General features: G+C 44.5%; 1 protein-coding gene across 1 annotated transcript; it reads right to left on the minus strand.

Moving 5' to 3' along the window:
- Positions 1-4,677: 4,677 nt before the first annotated feature.
- CCDC173 (coiled-coil domain containing 173) lies at positions 4,678-23,582 on the minus strand. Its single transcript, XM_018554574.1, has 10 exons — positions 23,376-23,582; positions 22,310-22,334; positions 21,393-21,582; positions 18,755-18,928; positions 18,414-18,619; positions 17,959-18,115; positions 14,648-14,787; positions 11,890-12,082; positions 8,231-8,395; positions 4,678-5,113 (listed from the first exon to the last, which is right to left on the minus strand). Exons 1-10 carry the CDS (start codon positions 23,440-23,442, stop codon positions 4,751-4,753), a joined length of 1,680 nt encoding a protein of 559 aa, XP_018410076.1. The 5' UTR covers positions 23,443-23,582; the 3' UTR covers positions 4,678-4,750.
- Positions 23,583-23,673: the final 91 nt, after the last annotated feature.

Consider the following 23,673-nt stretch of genomic DNA (forward strand, 5'->3'; position numbering starts at 1 on the left):
AAAGAAAAAAAATTCCCACCTTTCTAGTCATTGTATAGAAGGCTTCTATTGCTCTAGTTATTGTATATAATACCACAGGCAGCTTCTATTGCTCTAGTTATTGTATAGAAGGCCACGGGCAGCTTCTATTGCTCTAGTTATTGTATAGAAGGCCACAGGCAGCTTTTATTGCTCAGGATAGATGACAATGTGCAATTAAAGCCGAGGTAAACTTAGCCCCCCCCCCTCTTGTCCTTGCTGGCACCAACATCTTCATCTGGTCATCTTCTACGTTCGAAAGCTTCAGCCATCTTGATTGGCTGGGCTAGAACGCCGTAACTCCCACACGTGCAGGGGAGTTTATTCAATTTTGCGCTTCAGTGTACATTCTGAAGGTGGTAGGTAAGTTTGTTTTAATGCAGAAGAGATATAGCACGTCTCTTCAATAAAGAAGCCTGTCTGCTTTTTTCAGTTAAGTGTTTTTTTTTTTTTGTTGTGTTTTTTTTTTTACCCCTTTCCCCCTCCTCCCTCTAAAATCATTAATAAATCTTTGAGATATTTAAGCCTCTGTTAAGACAATCTGCACATCTAGTTTACAGCTGATATGAGATCTGCCAGCATAGTATAGACAGCAATAATTATGGTAAACCTCCCAACCCCCCCATTAACATTATTAGAAGAGGAAAAGCTAGGTAGGATTGTTAGGTGAAAAGGTAAGCAGCAATTTTTAAATGATGTGTGAATGGGAACATGCACAGAAGTCGGTGTTATTCCAGTTTGGGCTTACATATACTTTAAAGCTCATTTTCACTTTTGTAGCCAATCACTAAAATGTCATGTTAATATAGTTTCAAATGTGAATATTTTAAAGGAAATCTAAGGAACAAAATGCAATATATCGCAGCATACCAATCCTTAGGTGTGATGGCTGCATTTGTTTTCACTGTTCAGAAAATAACTTGGTTTTTCCAAGGAACACATTGGCTATGTAACTTCCTGTGAATTCACAAACATCCTCATCTTCCTTCCACGCCACCTTCCCCAACAGTTCTGTTGAGGGGGTCTAATGTTGGAGGGACAGCTGTGAATGGCCCTGAGTTCCAGAATGTTGATGGAAAGATGAGATTCGTTTGACCAAGTATGTTGATCTGTTAAGGAATCCAGGACTCCTTTCCAATATGACAGACTGGCATCTGGAAATGGATCTTCCCTGGAATTCCCCAAATCCAGTGCTAACGTTGAAATCCACCATGTTAGAGACCTTTTACCAAGCTATGAATGGTACAGCCTCAAAGGAGGCCACCATTGGCCCAGTACTGAATGGAATTAAAGGGCCTACGACAGAATTTGGCCATGCTTATGTAGGAAGAGGGAGGTGCATCCACGGGAGCAATGAAGGCCTCGGGAGAGGAGAGTCATCATTGTCTGCAGTCAGAATCAGTGCTGAATTTACAGGGGTCCTCAGGGAAGGCATTGTTAACCTCCGCAGAGTCGTTGGCAGAATGTGAGCCAGCAAGGCTCTTGGTCCCATTGTGCAGGGGTACTCGGGAAAACCACAACAAAGTGTAAGGAGTTAAAAGCTGTCCTGGGCCGGGCACTGAAGGCGGCGGCGGAACTGAGGAAATCCCTGAAGATAGTTTTGTGATCTCTGGTGCCACAAGCTCTTTTACATGATGGTAATGACAAGGAGATGACTTGGAAAGGTAGCACTGACAACACTAAATTTAAATCCCACGGTTAGCGAGAAGGTGTAACGGGCAGAAATGTTAGTAACCCCTTGTAAAAAAAAAAAAGTGTAAATCAGTGAATAAAAAATAGCAAGAAGACATGGAAAAAGAACAGACTGCAGACGCCTGCCCTTTTGATGGCGCTTAGAGCCAAATGATGTTCTACATCCAAATGGAGAAATGAATGAACACAACCCACTGAAAAAGCATGTAAAAAACCCCCCCAGTGGCACATACTTGGGTTTTAACAGCAGTCTGGTGTCCATGGTGACTATCTTCCATTGTTAGGGGAGAATTCTGCCCTCTGGCAATACCGTAGACAGAAGCCACCATGACAGAGAAATCTTGATTCAAGGATGTAAGACTAGACTTGTCCCATACCTTGACAATGCTTTGAAGGTGGTTACCATTGGTCCCAGCACTTGAATGCCACTTGGCAGGGAGGGTTGCTATCGGGATAGAAGTTGCCTAACCTGACTGCAGCTATGTCAACTTCTCCTGGCACAGAAAGACCTTGGCCTGAAGGGTATCCAGGAGAAGGCCCAAGTACTTAATGTTTTTACAGAATCACAGATGGGTTCTCGATGTTCACAATTGATTCAAAGTCCTCCAATGTCTGCAGTGTGTACTGGAGTCTAAAGCCAGGGAAGTCTACTCTCACAGCAGCAGATCACCCAATTATCGGATGATGAAGACCCAGAACTGGTACAAGGACTTTTGTGAACAATCTTGGAGCCAAAAAGAGTAAAGTAAACGGCCGATAGTGGTCACCCACAGCAAAGAAGAAATTGATGATGACCTGGAAAGATAGCAATGTGTAAATATACATCCCCTATGTTGATGGATGCCAAGAGGTCTCCATGATGAAGAGACAACTGAATAGATTCTATTCAAAACTTGAAAGTGTATGAAGGCATTGTGGGCCATTAGGTTCAAGACGAGTTGAATGCCTCCTTTTTAGGTTTTGGAGCTGTAAACCGCTTTGAATAAAACCCCATACAGTGCCCAACCTTTTAGCTACATCATCTTCTGCGACAGATAAAGCACCCATCCCAAACACAACTATAAACCTGCTATGCCACTCACAAGAAGTGTCTTCAGATACGGAGACAAACTGCCACAGTTCAGCTCCTGAAAGTTCTGCTAGGAATCCCCGGAAGGGTTGGCCTGACCTGAAAGAGACCTATGTTACTTGGAACACAGATGGGTTGTCATTGCCAACTGCAAGACTGTCACAGGGAGAACCCAAGTATACTTAATGAACTGGGAAAACCTGAACTCATTGGCTAACTGCAGAGACTTCCAGGATTTCCACTATCCAGCCAGAGTTGATGGTAAAAAAAAATATCTTCCAAGTTAAGCAAGAAATAATGCAAAAGGGAAAGTATATCCATTCCCCTAAGGACACTAAGTGAAAGTGAACAGATGTAAAGGTGGGAGGGGTTATAGCCTCGAGGGCTGGCCTTCAGTTTTCTATGTGCCTAGTCCCAATTTCTCCTGCAGGTGGCAGTATAACCCTAGGCTGCTTATCGAGCTGTGTCCCTCAATGGACCATAGTAAAAAAAAAAGCTGTTTCTTGCTATAGGAACAGGGTAAAAAAAAAATGCTAGGGCATGGTCTATTGGGGGGGAAAGGGAGCTTTGGGGTCACATTTGAGTTATACCTAGACATAAACTTTAATTGTATCGGACCTGTCACTGTTGTACACTTACATCAGACACCTGAGGAGGAGAGGGACACATTTACTTATTAGTAAAACGTGTCAAGTGATGTGCTAAGTGATATAATGTATGCCTCTCCTATGCAGAAAGTAAACCTTGCAATAGATTTTTGATGACCATGTCTCCGTTAGGCCACATTGGGCAACACTAAAGTCTGAGGTGCCTTGCTGTACATGAGTCATTTTGGAATCAGGCAAGTTAATGCTGTCACTATTGTTTCCCTGTACTAAGGCATCATATTGCAGCTCTGTTCATCTTGCACCCCCTCTTCATAGAAATAAACATAAAGCTCAGGTGAGCTGTTGTGTTTGTGTCCATAGATGGGTCTCCAAGGCCTTAATAAAATAAAAGGCCTTTGTATATTTAAGGACTACCATGGCTACCCTCATGTGCCCACAATACATAAAACACAAATACAAGTGTTTTGCAAATATGTGGATATTTTATTGCTGTTCAATACTGATATCTATAATAATTTGCTGATTAATGGGGGGGGTTAATTTTTTTTTTTTTAAATACACAGACCAATGCACGTATTGTCACATAAGGGCTGGAGACATTTAACCTTTTATATAATTGGAAAAAAGTCAAAACATAAACACGCCATATCCCATTTTATTTAAAGTTTAATGTATTATGAGTTGTGTTGCCTAGACATTAAAGAATAACTAAGTACAGTTTATCCTTTTTGCCAACCCCTTCTGACCTAAATGAACTGGCCCCAGATGCATATTACCATATATCATGTGGACTTGGCCTGCAGGAATCTTCAGAGCTTTGCAGAAATGTTTTTTTTGCCTCTGGCCACATCTGTGCTATTAATCCATATAGATTTCTATGGGATGGTCTCCCAATACAGGAGATGCTTGGTGAGAAATCCCCATAGATGTAAAAGACAATTTAATGCGCAGGTGCTCTAGGCTTACACCAGGGGCTCGGCACATTCCTGCAGATAGTGGCCATTTGAATCGAGAAAGTGTACATATCGGGGAGGAGGGAAGATTTACTTTAGGGTACAGGTCGGCAAAAATGATACCTGTACTGTGTCTTTTACCAATCTTAAAAGGAACCTGTACTGAGAGAATGTAGGGACAGGAACTGCTGCTCTCCTGAAAATACTAGTGGCCTGGCTGTCTCTGGCATCAATACTGACCTGGAACAAGCATGTGCATTAGAAAGTAAGAACAACTGATTTCCATACTTGTTCCAGGACATTGACTGGAATCAATGGATCATCATGACTAGTATTTTTAGGATGGGTCAGCAATGGCAGGCCACATATTGTCTCCTTGCACAGTTGTGTAAATGTGGAACAATCCTGTATCAGTATGTAAAACCAAGTTTTCTCTTCGCTTGCTGGATATTCCCAGTATCGTAGATCTCCTTTATTTGCTGGGTAGTGCCATTCTGGTAAGCCGGTAGCTGGACTCCACTGGTGTCCTGTACTAGGTAACTTGGCCGAATGCCTCCCCTGCCGGAGTAAACTGGACCGTGGCCCCCACCAGTGCCAGATTGAGCTGCTTTCTTCAGTGTGTATGCATTGCATCCGGCTTTGGTGACCGAATCAATCACTTGTTTGGCGTACTCCTGGAAAGCATCCTCTTCCTTTATCATCAAAGCTTCATTCTGTTGGTCATAAGCTACCTCTGCTTCTTTTTCTGCCTGCGACATGACTTTCTTCTCAGCCTAAATTTTAGCAAATAACATTAAATAGGATTTTGAAAACTAATATCGTACAATCAGACAATATATATTGCATTCCTTAAGTCCTCATTCACACTAGAAAAGGCCGGCACGTACAGCTCCGTGCTGCATGCACGGCCGTATTGGGCAGCTCCCGGGAAGGACCGGTGGTGCATGTTATTAGTACGCAGCCCCTGTCCTTCTCGGAGTACCATACGCCCATACGCCCCCCCCCCACCTCAAGTGCAGGTCCGTATGTGTGGGTGTCCCGGCTCGGATGCAGACAGGATCCATACTGTCGGCGTACGAGTAGGATCACCCGCATGAACGTGTGAATGAGGGCTAAATGTGATGGCTGCATTATTTCTCATTGTCAGGCTATGGACATTTTCAGCAAGTACAGAAATGCCTGTTGATCTTGCCACAGATGCTGTGTCCTTTGTCACTTCCTGTAGACAGCAAAAACAATTGTACCTTTTTTCTTTTGTAACCTTTTAAGCCTATCAATCTATAGGATTAAGCAATTTTGTACCTACGTGCTTTAAAGGGCCAGAGGTCCTAGCCCCTGACCCTAAATGATAATATTATATAGTAGATAATATAATTTTATATTCTGTTTTCTAACATTCATATTTTTTTAAATATACAATCTATCATGTAATAGAAATGATCAAAGGTAGATGTGTGTGGATTCCAGCCTGGGGTGACAACCATGGCCCCTTCCATAGAGTGGAGAAGTGAGTGTTCCCATGAAGGGACAGGAAGTGTGTTATTCACAGGATTACTAGGTAAAAATACAGGGTAAGAAGTCTGAAAATAATAGAATACTAATGCAGTCCAGTCCACCTGTACTCCATCCAAAAGTAGCAGCAACGTTTTGGCTGATGTTGGGCTTTAGGGCATTTGGATTTTAATGAGTTTTATGTTTGTCTATAGAATTTGAATTCAAAGGCTTCTCATACTGCTTCTGGGAAGGACTGCAGCCCCATATAACATGATTCTGTACTGTGCAGGTGAATGTCTGGGTAAGTCTGCAGAGCTTTATAAGAAGGCAGCACTCCAAACCAGGGAACTTCCTGTATGCATTTAAGCAGATTTAAATTGCCATTTAGGCTGGGTTCACACCTGGGCGTTTTTCAGCGCTGATCGAAACGCTCAGCAAGTGAAATCTCATAATTTCCTATGGTCATGGCTTCCCACCTGGGTGTATTTCAGCGCGTGGAAACGCCTACCCCAAAACAAGTACAGGAGCTTCTTTGGGGCGTATTTCCGGACGTATTCATTGGTATTCCCGAGTGTGGCTCGGGGTTAACAAAGCGGTAACCCCGAGACACACTCGGGAATACAGCGTAGGTCTTACCTTGTCCGCGATCCCCACTGTGTCCTCCGGCCGCTGCCGTCTTCCATCCCTTGCAAACGTCCGCATCGCAGGGTGGTACCGTGTGTTTTTTTCCCCAAAAATGGGAAAAAATCATACCGCCAGGGAGGTATAAAAACGAGCGTCGAACGCGCGTTTCACTGAACTGAAAAATGTGCATAACGCCCAAGTGTGAACCCAGCCTAAGACATTGACGATACATTAGGGGACGTTTTATCAACAAAGGTTCCAGCCATTGCCTCTGTTATGTGACGCACTTTGCTAATCTTTTATAGACATGCAACTAATGTAGTATAATATTGCATCGTAATCATGTCATAAATGTGCCGTATTGCTTTGAGCCCACTGCTTTGTTAGATTATAGCAGATTTGGCACACTGTCGCATTGTGTGTGTGGAAAATTTGCAATTAGCCTAAAAATAGTTCTCAGAAACGGATTTTAGGAAGTCGTTTTGAGATATTTGTTTGAAATGTGGTCTTCATCACTTCTTAATTATGTGACCGCTGTTTTATTCTGCCGCAATCTAGTTCATAACTAGACACTTGCGACCAATGTGTGGAAACAGGCAGACATTAAAAAACAGAAAATGGGGCTTGCAAAATGTTTAGCTGCAAAAGGTGGAATAGGAGCTGCAAATGGTTTAACGCATTCGCATGGTGAGACATTTGGAAATAACGCACAACTGCTTTCCTACATGTCCCCCAGTGACTTTGCTGGCAGCAAGGAACAAAAGATGAATGCCAGCGTAAACATTCGAGTAATTCAGCAGGGACGTGCATTCTGAGCCAGTGTTAATATCGCAACCCCTTTATGTTAAAGTGACGCTCAACTCAGGAGATAAATCTTAAACACATTCAAGTTCCTTAACTATTACAAAAATGTATCTTATTTATCCATAACAGCTGTAGATCCTCAAATCATCTCTGAATTCATGCTGACACTGTCCTTCCTTCTGAAGGGTGACTACTTTTATCCCCATGGTCCCGGTGTGTGTTGTAAAGTAGTCACCGCTCCAAGCGCGCTCCCGTGATGGATTACAATCTCAGTACAAATTGGTAAACTAAAGATGAGATTGCAGTCCATCACAGGAGTGAGCTTGGAGCGGTGACTACTTTACAACACACACAGGGACCATGGGGAACAAAAGTAGGAAGGACTGTCCCAGAAGGAAGGACAGTGTCAGCACCAATTCAGAGATGATCTACAGCCGAGTGATAAGGTGGCCATACACTTTACAACCATCGCAAGACCTTAGTCTTGCGATGGTTGTAAAGTAATTTAAAAAACGTACGATCTGCCCATCTTGGACAGGCAGATTGTACTCTCGATCATCGCAAGCCCGCCCCCCTGAGGGGCGGGCTTCCGATGACCGCAATGCTGAACGAGCAGTGTGCGCATGCGCACACTGGCCCGTTCGGCATCTGTCTCCCGAGCACCGTTCAAACCAGCCGAAAATCGTACGATTTTCGGCTGGTTTACTAGCGTGCTCCTTAGACAAAAGACGTGCGACCGTACAGTAGAAATGGTCGCACGTCTTCGTTCACACTGCTCGATTCTCATACGATCGCGGGATTTCTCGTACGAGAATCGAGCAATATATGGGCACCTTTACACAAAATACATTTTTGTTACTAGTTGGTACTTGAATGGGTTTTTAAGGTGTAACATCACTTTAAATCCATCTAAAAGCAGAGAGTCGTGCAGTATATTCAAGTGCAGGTGATAAAATAAAGAGTCTTACCATCTGTTGGATCTGCATTGATTGCACCTTCTTACATTGGTCTTCTGTTTGTCTCATTTTCTCTTTCTGCTGATCAAAGAAGAAATTATCCGCCTCTCTTATTTCATAAAGAGCTTGTAATGCCTTCAACTTCTCTGCTTTTTCTTCCTCTTCTTTTTCTCTTCTCTGTTATAAAACATAGCACATATTTCATAAAATGATGTTTTGTGCCAGAATGCTAAACTTCTCATATGCGTATAGTACCTAGGTGATTATATGAACTGTCTTGGAAAGTTGGACATCTCTCAACTGGGGCACTTATTCCATTATCTATCAAGCATCACATTCACAGCTGCCTATTTACATCAATGCTTTAGCAAAAGTGCAAAATTCCTTAAAGACACACTGTCACGAGTCAATTCCATGATAGCCCTTACCTCCAGCATGGTGTGCACACCACTGGGGCTGCCTCCGTGTTCTGTCAGAGCCCACAATCTGTTGCTACATAGGAGCGGGGCTTCCAGGTATGGAGGAGCATGTGAGCTCCCCCATGTGATGTCATCTATTGGAGCTAACTCAGGGTGGGCTCCTGCCATGAGGAGTGGAGCGGTGAATATACCGTGCTTGGGGGGAGGTGGACTGAAGAGGCATTGTCTCTTAATCTATCTTCCCTGATATTGTCTCTTTAATCTGACTTCCCTGCTATATTGGAAAAAAAACATGTTCTGAATAAATGGCTGACATGGTCTTTTCCAAACTGGACCCCGAATGGGAGGTTCATTCTAATCAGCTGGTGGACTTCCGGTGTTGTAATGAGGAAAGGGGCAGTGTCTGCATGCTTTTAGAAACAATTAACGCTTAGGTAGTATCTCCCCATTGTCACCAAAAATGAAATTCCTATTGCAAGGGATGTATTACTTGTATCTTAATGCAGACAGGTGACGTGCGGTACCTCTTGATCCGGGTGAGGCATTCCCCAGCCCTCCCTCCTGTCGGACGAAGCCCGGCCCCCTGTCGGACGAAGCCCAACCTGTCCCCAAGCTAGTGTAAAGGAGGAAGGGAGGAGACGGGTAGGAGCCTCCCTGTCCCTCACTGCTGAGGCGCTCCGTCCATGACCGGTTACACAGCGGAAAGGATTTCCCTGTGGTGTAACCTGTTAGATGCCGATCTGAATGGAGAAAAAGCTGTCAGCTTCAGGACTTGAAGCTGACCGCTTTTCCTCCATAATTCTAGGTGAGGCTCTGCCTCACCTGCCTCCCTTGACTGCACGTCCCTGATGCAGACATTCTACAAATCAGTCATCCAATCACAGAAGCAGGAAATGACATTTCTGGGGGTGTTCTGTACACCAGCTGTGTACAGAATGCTTCCAGGTCGTCATAGTGGATTGATTTTTGACAGTTTTAGAAAAGGTAACTATTAATAACATTAGGTTACAAAATGGCTCGTGTAGCAACTATACATGCTGTATTCTCTTTTTTTTATGTTAATGCTTTAAAATATTACTTTTTACTTTTAAGGTTATTATTTCTGTTTGTGATCAAATTGGCGTCCCCCCCCCCTCAGTTTTTCTCCCTGTGATGGCCCATAAAAGAAATGGGTGGAGAGGTCATCCTCAGGACAGGAAAATAAAGACATTGTCAGAAATTCTAACCCTTTCTACTCTACTAAAAATGTGGTTTTCCTTTTGTTCCTACTGGAGAGATTCCCTATCACTTCATGCCCTGATAGGAAATGGGGGGAAATCTCACCAGTGTGAACACAGCAATGAAAACCTAACAGAGGTTATAACCTTTTTTCGACTTGGTGCTTTGGCTGGCGTTTGGTTTTAATCTGATGCTATATTGGAAAAAAAACATGTTCTGAATAAATGGCTGACATGGTCTTTTCCAAACTGGACCCCGAATGGGAGGTTCATTCTAATCAGCTGGTGGACTTCCGGTGTTGTAATGAGGAAAGGGGCAGTGTCTGCATGCTTTTAGAAACAATTAACGCTTAGGTAGTATCTCCCCATTGTCACCAAAAATGAAATTCCTATTGCAAGGGATGTATTACTTGTATCTTAATGCAGACAGGTGACGTGCGGTACCTCTTGATCCGGGTGAGGCATTCCCCAGCCCTCCCTCCTGTCGGACGAAGCCCGGCCCCCTGTCGGACGAAGCCCAACCTGTCCCCAAGCTAGTGTAAAGGAGGAAGGGAGGAGACGGGTAGGAGCCTCCCTGTCCCTCACTGCTGAGGCGCTCCGTCCATGACCGGTTACACAGCGGAAAGGATTTCCCTGTGGTGTAACCTGTTAGATGCCGATCTGAATGGAGAAAAAGCTGTCAGCTTCAGGACTTGAAGCTGACCGCTTTTCCTCCATAATTCTAGGTGAGGCTCTGCCTCACCTGCCTCCCTTGACTGCACGTCCCTGATGCAGACATTCTACAAATCAGTCATCCAATCACAGAAGCAGGAAATGACATTTCTGGGGGTGTTCTGTACACCAGCTGTGTACAGAATGCTTCCAGGTCGTCATAGTGGATTGATTTTTGACAGTTTTAGAAAAGGTAACTATTAATAACATTAGGTTACAAAATGGCTCGTGTAGCAACTATACATGCTGTATTCTCTTTTTTTTATGTTAATGCTTTAAAATATTACTTTTTACTTTTAAGGTTATTATTTCTGTTTGTGATCAAATTGGCGTCCCCCCCCCCTCAGTTTTTCTCCCTGTGATGGCCCATAAAAGAAATGGGTGGAGAGGTCATCCTCAGGACAGGAAAATAAAGACATTGTCAGAAATTCTAACCCTTTCTACTCTACTAAAAATGTGGTTTTCCTTTTGTTCCTACTGGAGAGATTCCCTATCACTTCATGCCCTGATAGGAAATGGGGGGAAATCTCACCAGTGTGAACACAGCAATGAAAACCTAACAGAGGTTATAACCTTTTTTCGACTTGGTGCTTTGGCTGGCGTTTGGTTTTAATCTGTGTGTGTGTGTGTGTGTGTGTGTGTGTGTGTGTATATATGATTTTTAGTGAATTGTGAGCAGAGTGAATAGCAAATAGCTCAATATTAACACCCTCCCTCAGATCTACACCTTTCTGCAGGTAATACAAAGAGATATTGACTGGCGCAGTTGGAAATCCATGGCCATTGGAGTCACAGGCTCAGTTACTTTTTCTGAGAACAGCAGTCTACCAACCCCCAGGAGATTTTACAGAATGGTGCAGACTAATATATACCTAAGCATTGCTAGGATTAAACAAAACCTGACGGGTACTGTAGGTGTGTCCTCTCTATGAATCTGAATTGTAGAAATGTCACCAGCACACCAGTCCTTTTAAGATAGCAAAAGCTTCATTTATTGACGTTCTTTGTCATATGAACAATAAGCGCTTTCGGAACCACACAGGGTCCCTTTATCAGGCTTTAGCATTGGCGGTTAATGCTAAAGCCTGATGAAGGGACCCTGTGTGGTCATTTCTACATCCGCAGTCACTGCGAACACCCCCCACTACAAGGGACATTTCGGTAAGGAGCGCAACAAGGATAGTATTTATTTACTCTCTATGAATCTGCCTAGTGTTTTTCTTTAAGCATGTTATTGGAAGAACTATTCATATTTTGTATAGAAAAACAAAAGTCCATATGAGTGATTTTATATAATCAGAAAAAAAATCAGTTGTATGCTCACCGTTCTAAGCCTATGCTCAGTGATGGCTTTGATATCTGCTTTCATCTTCTTTTCTTTTTGCTCAGTTTCTTTTTTGTTTTTGGCTTCCATTTCTGCTTCAGCGTTTTTTATACGTTCCGCTTCATCAATAACTTTCTGTTTCATTTGTGCTGCCAGCAGTCCTGAGATTCGATCCCTGCGTTCCACTGTTTGCCTAGTGGCCAACAAACCAAGCCATTGGAATCATTAAGATTGTCTGAAGTTGTGCAGGTTGATGGAAGAGGAAGAATGGCAACTGGTTGTAGACCAGAGGGGTATAAAGGAAGCAGAGTGGAAGCTGGTCATTACAGGCGTGGAGAGGAGAGAGGAGTAACGGCTGACCATGGCACATTGGGAGAGGCAGAGTAGAGCTGATGGGGGAGAAAAGATCGTGGTGACAGTGTTTGAGCTGATCCAGTACAGGGAAGAAAGAGAAATGGCAGAATGAACAGGAACATGGAAACGGTACAAAGAGAGGAGGCAATGTGTGAGCCTAATTAGGACACAGAGAGGCACAAAGGAGATGATCAAAAATGTGGAGATTAGGGACAAGGCAGTGGGAACTAATCATGGACAGTGGATAGAGGAGGTGGAATGTGATCTAATCATGAACCATTGGGAACTAGACAGAGTGGGCTGGTTGGGAAAGACTGGGGAGGTATAATTGTGGCATGAAGAGAGAATTAGAGTGGAGATGAACACACGGAAGAGAGGAGGCAGTGTGAAAAAAAGTTCTATGGAAAATGTAAAGGAGTATCAGCTGATTGCGTTTTCATTGGGCTGAACTTGGGCTGGGGATGGCATCATATATAACCTGTCCTTTATCCTGTCTGAGGAAGAACAGCAGTTCATACCAATTTTCTTGGTGTGTGTCAAGTCATTGAGCAGCAGTTTGCAATAGCCACAAAGTACCTCTGATAAGGGATGGGGCTTAGCCAAATAGGATGGGCTTGGTGGGAAGGGGGCAGTGCTGAGAACAGGTATACCTATGGTATTTTATACATGCTTTGGAGTTTGTCGGGCTACATTGGTGATAGTGTTTACAGACAACATACCACAAAATAGATAGCAGTGTGTAGAATGAGGATCACAGAATGCCAGGGACACTGGAACAGAAAAGTGGTAACGAGGCCCCAGGGACAGGGCTCAGTGTTGAGAAACTATAAAAAGTACATTTGACTTGGAAGTGTGTATAGTGCCTAAGGCTGGGCGCACACCTTACAACCATTGCAAGACTTTTGTCTTGTGATGGTTGTAAGGTAATTAAAAAAACGTACGATCTGCCCATCTTGGACAGGCAGATCGTACGCTGAGGGGCGGGCTTCCGATGACCGCAATGCCGAACGGGCAGTGTACGCTTGCACACACCGGCCCGTCCGGCTTTTACCCTACGAACATGCTACACACCCGCCGAAAATCGTACGATTCTCGGCGGGTTTTCGAACATGTTCGTAAGATAAAAGTTGCGCAACCTTACAGTAGTAGAGGTTGCACGGCTTCCACACACCTTACGATAAATGTGTGTGTGGGCACCTTAATGCAGCAGATGGAGTTTGGGAGAGATCAGGGTGAAGTGCAATGTGAACAGGTGCAGACATGAGCAGGGTGTAGTGCGAATAGCAGGGGGAGACCTGCAAGAAAATCTACAGTGGATATTGAGAGGAAAGCTGTCAGACAATAGTGCAGACCATCGGGTGCAGCTAGAAAATGCAGTGCGGATGGCAACCACAGGATGTAGTGTTGGAGAATTGTTGGAGCAGCATGGGTATGAAGGTGGGTGACAAATGGCCGCTGATTTAAACTTTTTAAATGGTTTTCTATTTTTATAAACAAATATGGAACTTCCCTTTTAAGCTTTATGGTTCCTATTATTTTTCAGAGCAAGGGTTATCAGTGGTGACTTTTACACCTTGCAATGCAAATATGGCTGCCTCTGACTAAGAAAGAAATGCCACAACCCAGTTCTGCCATTTCAGAAACAGAAGGACTTTTTGCTTTAAAAGACATTTTTGGGAATTTACAAAGGCAGAATCTGGAGTAGCTGTACATGGCAACCAATCAGCTTCGAGCTTTCATTTTCAAAGCTTAAAGAACTCCCCTTTTTTTTTTTTTTTTTTTAAAGTTAACCCTTGCAGTGGTCCTAATCCCACACTGCAAGGGCTAACTGCTCGTTTTTTTCCTAAGGGCTGGGATACAGAAGATATACTCACCTGATTCTCAGTCCTGCTGCGGTGAGTGATCACCTCTCTGCCCCTGCTGCGGAATGTCCCACGACAGCCTCACATCTAATGCAGGTGAATGGACTGCATTAGATGTGATGTGAGCAGGGCTTAGACTGCCAAAGCATGGGGCAGAAGTGGCTGTGAGGGACTGGTCTAGCAGCCAGATGGGATCGATGATCAGATGAGTATATATTTTTTTATTTTAGCCCCTAGACAAAAATGAACAGTTAACCCTTGCTGTGCGGGGTAACCTCACTGCAAAAGTTAGCTTTTTAGATTCCTGGAGTTAACTGAACAATCTGAAGAGAGAAGCTGATTGGTCGCCATGCACAGCTGCTCCAGATTCTGTCTGCTCCAGTTTTAGTAAATTTTGTCTGCCATCATAACAGTACCCAAGGCCTGGACAGCTAAAAAACCAGCTGATATCTTCCAGTTTGGGGTTGAGAATCTTGTAACACCAAAATCCGGGTTAAGAAAGTCCCAGCACCCTGCAGCCTAGGACTTGTTCACATCCTCACCTGTGTAATTCATCCTCTCTCTCTTTTTTCAAGTTGGACATCTTTTTCTTCGCAAGAATGAAGCGACGTACCAAGTCATCATTCTCTTCTTCCTTCCTTTTCTCAATTTCTCTGAGCAAGTTTGTGTCGGCGACATGTGCCTGTCAAATAACCAAAGGTATTCCCATATTTACATTATATATTTAATTGTTTTAGCTGGGATAATTGTGTCATCAAGTTCCAATTCATTATAGTTTAGTTGTGCCGCAGGCAAGTCCAACTCAAGTGCAAAAGGTGGCCATACACTCTACAACCATCGCAAGACTTTAGTCTTGCGATGGTTGTACAGGGATTAAAAAAACGTACGATCTGCCTATCTTGGACAGGCAGATCGCACTCTCGATCATCGCAAGCCCGCCCCCCTGAGGGGCGGGCTTTCTGATGACTGCAATGCTGAACGGGCAGTGTGCGCGTGCGCACACCGGCCCGTCCGGCATTTGTCTTCCGAGCGCCGTTCTAACCAGCCGAGAATCGTACGATTCCCGGCTGGTTTTCGAACATGCTGGTTCGACGGAAGACGTGCGACCGTACAGTAGAAACGGTCGCACGTCTCCGTTCACACTGCTTGATTCTCGTACGATTGCGGGATTTCCCGCGATTCTTGTACGAGAATCGAGCAGTGTATGGGGACCTAAAGATGGGCCGTAAAGGTGGTGGCACCTTCGTTCACAGGCCACACTTTGATGGATACATGTAGGTGACAATTATGTTGTAATAATAAAAATAACTGATGAAGAGAATTGCTTAGGAAGCTCCAGGGCAGTGTAACCAGCTGAGACTGTCCACCATCTGCTGTTCATGCTCCTCATTAGTGATGGGCTCGGGCGTGTTCGCAAGCGCGAGTGAACAAGGCCTAAGGCCCTGTTCACACCTTTACGTTTTGTCGTGCAGTCAACGCTCTACAAAATGTACAAACATGAAAATCCCATTGTTTTCTATGGGTATGGTTCACACCTTTCCGTATTTCTGCCCGTCTGAACGGCCTATGCCCAAAGAAGTACATGTACTTCTTTGGGGCGTTTTGGTCGCGCGTTTCCATTGGGATACAGCCAAGTAGCCCTCGGAAACGCGCGTTAGACGCGTGTTTTTTTTTACAAGCCGAACATCTGAAGTGCGCATGCGTCCGCCCCAAGATCCTTTGCAGCCGCCCGAGACTCTTCAGATGCTCGGACGGGAGCGCGCGGCGAAGACACAGGTAAGTTTAAACCTGTTTCAAAAGTTTTTGTTTTGTTTTTAAGTTTTTGCATATATCTACTGCTAGCTAGCAGTAGATATATGCAAACAAACGTGATGGTTTAATAACCCTTTAATGCACCTAAAGCATACTGCATTTGCCCATTTTTGTACTTTGATGTTTCCTACTATTTATACTATTTTCTAAAAAGAGGACTTTAAAAGGACAACCTTCTTCGTGTAAGAAGAAAGATGAATATAGCATTAAAAACCCTTTTATTGATAAAAAAAGACACCACTTCTCAACACCATCTCTATCAGCACAAAATATAACATATATGACTATAATTTTGTTAATATTGATAATGTAAAAAATGAGCAACATGCTTTAGAGATGTGCAGGTGATGAGAAATCATGTGGCTGTAAGATTTATGGGCTTTTTGGATAATCTTTCTAAACTTGGTAAATGTCTTCTAAAGGTGCCCATACACCAGCCGATTTATCGTAGGAAATCCTGCGATCGTACGATAATTGGCAGGTGTGTGGAAGGCGTGCAACCGTTTCTACTGTACGGTCGCACGTCTTTTGTCTTACGAGCATGTTTGAAAACCCGCCGAGAATAGTACGATTTTCGGCGGGTTTGTGGCCTGCTCGTAAGACAAATGCCGCACGGGCCGGTGTGCGAAAGCGCACACTGCCTGTTAAGCATTGCAGTCATTGGAAACTCTACCCTCAGCGGGGCGGGCTTGCGATGATCACAAGTGCGATCTGCCTGTCCAAGATGGGCAGATCGTACGTTTTTGTTTTTTTTTAAATTACCTTACAACCATCGCAAGACTTAAAGTCTTGCGATGGTTGTAGAGTGTATGGCCAACCTTAGGCTTCATTCACACTGGCGACTTGGGATTCCTGAACGGCAACCTACAGATTCCTGCGGCAGGAATTCCAGATGCCCAGTTTAGATGTGGCCGCTGTACCTGTCCAAGTTAATGACTGAGGTAGCATCTGTAAGCGGCAGTCCACATGTAATCCATATATGAAACAATTACATGCGGTTTGAAATGGATCACTGTCTCTGGATGCAGGAAAAATGCGTCCAGGGACAGTGATTGATTATCGCATGTAATCATATTACTTGGGATTACGGATGCGGCTGCTGTCATCCGGTCATTAACTTGAATGGGTACAGTGGCCTCATCTAAAGGGGATATATGATATTCCTGCTGCAGGAATTCCAAATCATAGTGTGAACAAAGCCTTGTGACTATGGGGTCTATTCACTAAGCTGCCGAAGGATCTAGCCTTAACTTCGGCCCTAGGACACCTTCGGTTCAGTAGAATCGAAGGGCTGCTGTACGGGCTTTTCGCTATAGCCCGTACAGCTCCCGAAGTTGGCCGAGTGGCTCAGTCGAGCCGATCGGCATATGCCTCGGCTCGACTGAGCCGCAATGAAAGCCGAAGCTGGCCGAATGGCCGGCCGACAGCCTGCTTCTGGCAGCCGTCATCTCACGGCTGGCTCCGGCCACTTTCAGAGAGATCAGCGTCCCTGGTTACCAGCTAACCAGGGACGCTGTCATTACACACAGAGCGGCCTCTCCGTGTTCTCGGTGTGTAATGACAGATGGCATTCCTGGTAACCAGGAACGCTATCTGTCATTACTCTCCCGGACGCTCTGGGAGTCTAATGCGATTCTCAGCTGCCCGGGAGAAAAACACTTTCTCCCAGAAAGGTTCACTCTGCACATGCATGAGCATGTTCGGCCAACCTGAAGCCATGCGAAGCAAGCCGATGTACGGCTGATTTCAGCCAATATACACGGCTGAAATCAGCCGTACAAGCCTCAAGTGAATAGCCAAACAGTGTTCGGCTCACTTCACTTGGGGTCGGTTGTTCACTCGGCTGCCCTCGGCAGCTTAGTGAATAGACCCCTATGTGTTTTTAACTACTGCAATAAAAGAACTACAGATCATTATCTTTGTTTTTACACTAAGATGGTATAGTTGTATACTATATAGACTTTGGAGCAGACATTCGTACCTCCCTAAAAGCACCCTATATCTAAAGATAAATGTGTTCCAGTCTTTGGTATTTACTGACCAAATGGGCTCTCATTAATTCTTTTTTCTCTTCCAGTTTCAGTTTAGCCAGCTTGTTCATTTCCCACTCGTGCAGTCTGGTCAGTCTTCTGATTTCTTCACCTTCTCTGTAGTTAGTTTGTTTCTCCAGTTCAGCAGCATGTCTGTGATCCTCCATCCTGGGGAGAAATTAACCACATATGAAAGCTGTACCTGCTGTAAACATCGGAAGAAAGCAAAAAGGTAAAACGATAGACTAAGACTCTCAACTGCTTTAAAGAGCACCAGTCTTGTTAATGGAGCATTTTAACCTTCTATGCTTGCTTTGACCTTTTAAAAAAAAAAAAAAAAAAAAACTATATACACACAGACAGGCTCATCAAGTGCTAGTAAGCTGACAAAACAATTTAAAAAAACTAAAACAAAACAGATACAACAAAAAATGTGCCAGAGAGAACATAGTAAATCTTTACATACTGCTTGAAAAGCTCATTTGCGTTCTTCTTTCTTTCTGTGAGGCTCTGCAGTGCTTTCTGCTGGTCATTATAAATACTTTCTTCCAGTTCTCGCTGCATGTTAGCCAGAGTGTCTTTGCCTTGCTTATTGCTCATGTTCATGATCTTATTTTTGAGCTCTAGTTGTGCATCTTGTTCTTTCCTGACTTCGGTAAGTAGCAGCGCACTCTGCAAATAATACAGGTAACACATTTCAATCAGCTGCATGTTCTTAGTTTGACTTCAGCAGAACCAGCTGAGCTTTAGCACAGAAGGTCTCTATGACTCAAATAAATGATAAGAAATATAAAACAAACTATGTACATGGAAGGTCTTGACTTTATCAGTCTGGTAGTATTGGTCGGTCCTGGCTTTCTCAATAGCTTCTCTTCTTTTCTCTGCCTGATAATGGGCCTCCACCAGATCAATTTTCTTCTTTTCTTCCTCTTCTTTTTCCTCTCGAACCTGCTTTGCTTTTAGCCTCTTCTGCCTCAAACCCTTTAAAGAATATAGAAAAAAAATTAATGGTGGTCATTGTTCTATGATATTAATAAACACACATCAATGATCATTGTTACTCTTAAAAGCTAAGAGAGAAGCACTGCTAATATTAAAACAGACCTATGCTGAAATAATCCCCTTACAGAAAACGTGGACAGAGAAATACTGAAGTTGCCATTGCTGACCTATCCTATAAAGCAGTGGTTCTCAACCTGTGTAACCTCAGGACCCACATTTGTCCTTGGTCATTAAGTCTTGAACCAAGTCGTATCACACTGGAATGCACAGCTTTGCAGTACCGTGCGTTCTGGTGCGGGCGATCAAACTGTGGGTGAGAGGTACGTTTGTGGTGCCATTCAAATGAATGGAAATGCAACACACTTCCCTCATCAGAATGCGCGGTAGGTGCGATTGCGTGGTAGAGGTGCCGTGAGCCAGAATGTGACGTCACTCCGGTCCAGGCACCTCCCACAGGGCACGTGAGGGAGCTGTAAGCAATGCACATATGGATGGCGCTCCCCCGTGGCCATAGCCCCATCCCGCCCCACCTCAAGCTGACATTTTGCACCGGGCAGCACATTTTGAATGGCTGCTTGGTGTGAGAACTGACAGTGCTGCGGTAGAGGGAGGCTGAGGGGCCTCTCACTTGGAAAAGTTGAAGGCCTGCGGTGACCCACTGAACACGGGGTTACCACCCACCAGTTGAGAACCACGGCTATAAATGATAGCTGCCAGACTGCCTTTGGCAACTTTCTGAGTAACTGACCCAGAATAAGCATGCAGCAGCATGCTGGTCCAAAATCAGTGACTCAAAGTACTGAAGTGAGAAGATCAGCATGGCAGCTGGGCAATTTGTAGTCTCAAAAAGGGCAGTCAACAATGGCGGTGCACATACGTCTTTCAGTAAAGGTTTCCTTTAAAGGCAAGAATTGTAAAGAAAGGGCTGAAATCTTTGTCCTGCAGAAACTGATACTACTTAACAGAAGAAGATACTCTTCTGTCCTCCTGTAATGCTGGGAGTGGGGAACACATTTAAATGTCAGCGGTTGCTAGGACTGCCCCACAGTCTTAGCAACCAATGATTGCAGAGGATGTGGACACCTGATGTCATTGGTTGAAGAGGGGATCTGCGCTGGTCTATGGCTGGCAGTGAATGCACTGGTCTTGGAGGCCAGTGAATCCCCCGTCAGCCAGCCATAGCCCAGCGCAGGTCGGCAATCACAGTTTGCACAGAACCACCACTCGGTTGTGCCAGGGACAGTGAAAGGGCCAGATGTGGCCCAGGGGCCATAAAATGCCCAGGTCTGTTCTACAGAGAGTTAGCTAGGGGGTCCTATCAAAGTTTTGCAATGGGGTCCCATGATTCATAGTTGTGCCCCTGTTCTGCAGAATACAATTGCAATATATGCATTGGAGAAAACAGGCTAGTCAAGGTAGAAGAAGTGTTATTTCAGAGAAGGCCTGCTTCAAAAGAAAACCTGTGCTTTGCCCACACAGGAAAAGCAACAGGATTAATAGCACGTAATCACTTTTTCTTCACCCCCGCTCCATTCATCCCCAGGAGCAAAAAAGGAAGCCCTGTGTAAGCTCTGATTCACAGTAGATAGAGCTTACACAGGGCTCAGGACTCTTTTACCACCTCCATGTGACAGCCCTGGGCCAATCACCAGCTTTGTCAGATAAGAGGAAGGGTTAGTGGGTCACACATTTCTGCCATATCTGGATTTATCGACTATTTTCTTCAATCCCAGAAGCTGAACGAAGCGGTGAGGCGTGAGAGAATGGAGGGGAACATTAAACCGAATCTGCGTGAGTTGTTAGAGGCTAATAAGTATGACCCCTGGAATCGGCAGTACATTTGATGGAAAACCTGTCTGCACAAGTCTACATCCCAGATAGCAAGCAATTGAAGTTTGAAAATGACTTGCTATACTATTGCAGACTTGCCAAACTTCACAATTTTGTTGCACAATTACAGCAAGTCTGCATTGCAAGTCTCCAGATCAACGTGCTTTCCAAAAGTGCTGTACACTTGCAGAGCTCTTGCTAAGACCTGCAGGACTCTTGCTGTAGACTTGCCAAGCAAATTTGCTACAACTTGCCAGGAATGTGTGCAGCACGTTAACAAGCATTACAAGCAAGTACATGAGGGGATGTACTTGTACTTGGGCCTGAAAAAGAGGCATTGGGACAACACTAAATTTAACCCTACCACAGGTTTGTGGCACGTTATCCTTGCTATCTGGGATGTTGCAGAAATAGATTTAAAAGAAAACTACAGAGTCATTTAATACAGCCATGGACACGCCTTCCTTCTATTGACTGCAAATCTTAATCGTGGCTAAAGATGCATTTCTAGCCTATATCACAGGTTCTGGGGCTCGTATTCAGCGGAGGGGGAAAAAAACAAAAATCTACCGCCATATAGAGATATAGAGATGTTATATAATGAACAACTCACAGATATGGTGTTGGTCCAGTTTTTTACCACTTCCTGGGAACGTAAATGCAAGGCTTCCTCCTCCTTCCTCTCTTCATAAAGCCTCCTTGCTTCAATTTCCAATGTGTTATTATAATTCACAATCCGTTCCCAGTCTGCTTTGGGAAGCACGGCGACTTGACGCAAATCCACGGGCTTTATCGATAAATCACTATTGTCTGTGACCTTTTCAGCTGCAATGGAAAAGACTGACTTCTTAGTTTATTACAGCAGACAGTAACAGTCTAGAGAAAGTCACTGTAGGGGAAGGGAGTGCAAGAGATGATGAAAGGAGTCACAAGGCTCTTTATTCAGAAAAAAGACAAAGCCATCTCTAACATCTCTTTTTAAAGTATATGGTTTTTATTCAGGACGGTTGTAGGTGTATAAAAACAGGAAAAGACATCACAGTATTATTATTATACAGGATATATATATATATATAGCGCCAACAGTTTGCGCAGCGCTTTACAATATAAGGAAGACATTACAATCACAATACAATTCAAGACAAGATGGTAAGGAGAGCCCTGTCCCTGAGGGCTTAGAATCTAAAGAGGAGGGGGAAGTGATACATGAGGAGGTTACTGTGCTGGGATGATTGTTTGAGAAAGTGATTGTTCAGTGGTTAGGTTGAGGTGGGATAGGCTTCCCTGAAGAGATGAGTCTTAAGGTGGCCATACACTCTACAACCATCGCAAGACTTTAGTCTTGCGATGGTTGTAAAGGGATTAAAAAAACGTACGATCTGCCTATCTTGGACAGGCAGATCGCACTCTCGATCATCGCAAGCCCGCCCTCCTGAGGGGCGGGCTTCCGATGACCGCAATGCTGAACGGGCAGTGTGCGCGTGCGCACACCGGCCCGTTCAGCATTTATCTTCCGAGCACCGTTCTAACCAGCCGAGAATCGTACGATTCCCGGCTGGTTTTCGAACATGCTGGTTCGACAGAAGACGTGCGACCGTACAGTAGAAACGGTCGCACGTCTCCGTTCACACTGCTCGATTATCATACGAAAACCCGATCGCATACGATTATCGTACGATAATCGTGCAGTGTATGGGCACCTTTAAGGGATCGCCTAGAGGCAGTCAGTGTGGTAGATAGATGGACAGGTTGGGGTAGAGAGTTCCATAGGATGGGAGAGACTCTAGTGAAGTCCTGGAGGCGAGCAGGGGGGGAGTTGATGAGGGAGCTGGAAAGCAGAAGGTCTTGTAACCTAGGACCTCGGCATGGGGGGAGGGCTGGATAGTTGTGTTATCAATCTCTACGGAAAAGTTGGGGGGAAGGTGCACGGCGAGAGTCATCTTTGATGTTAAACAGAAAGGGTCCATTATACATGTTAGTAGTGAAATGACAGAGAATCTTTAGGAATAAAAGGAACTTGATTAATAGTTTTTATAGTTCACTTGCTTATTATCTGGTGCAGGACCCTGATGTAGTACCTTAAAAAGTCTCCCATTGGATGAGCAGTTTCTGCACTTCAGGAAAACCTCCCTGTTTTGCATAGTGGCTGATGCCTCCTCATCTCGCTAGGCGGGGGAGCACAAAACGTACAATGGCAGCTATGGAGCACGCCTACATTTGTTCTCTTTTGTGGGAAAGCATCATCTGTATTATTTAAGGAATGCAGGCAACTATATGGTAAGATCCAGTAGCAAATATATTTATTTTAGATCATTGCGCAGATTTAATCACCAATAAAATTAACAATACAATAAGTGACCCATTGTCTTGCTCTTTACATTATGTGACCCCTTGTCTTCCTCTTTACAATAAGCGACCCCTTGTCTTCTTATTTAAAGGAAGTGACCCCTTGTCTTCTTATTTAAAGGAAGTGACCCCTCGTCTTCCTCTTTACATTAAGTGACCCCTTGTCTTTCTGAAGTATCGAGGACCCAGGGCCGTACTCCACTCTGCCCTGCCATTGCGCCCAGCATGGAGCCGAGCCTGTTGCGCTCACCTGCCTGCCTTCTACTGGAGCCTTTCCTCCTGCCATACTGCACCACAGGGGCGGACGCCGTAGCCATCACCGTAGGTTCTCCGCTCTTCTGTCCAGCAGATGTTGGCGCGTCTCTTCGTTGCCTGGCAACGGACACCTATTAGAGCGCTAGCGAGTCTTCGTTGCTTAGTTACCAAGCAGGAAGTGGGCGGAAGTACGTCGGAAATGTCACGTGACAGCTAGACAGCGGAGGGAGGTGAGAGGCGTCATTTTTCTCAACAGGACGCACGGTTATTTCCGGGTTTATATACCTCACAAA

The sequence above is a fragment of the Nanorana parkeri genome, unplaced genomic scaffold, assembly GCF_000935625.1.
Source record: "Nanorana parkeri isolate BGI_ZX_2015 unplaced genomic scaffold, ASM93562v1 scaffold165, whole genome shotgun sequence".
In the NCBI taxonomy this organism is placed as follows: Eukaryota; Metazoa; Chordata; class Amphibia; order Anura; family Dicroglossidae; genus Nanorana; species Nanorana parkeri.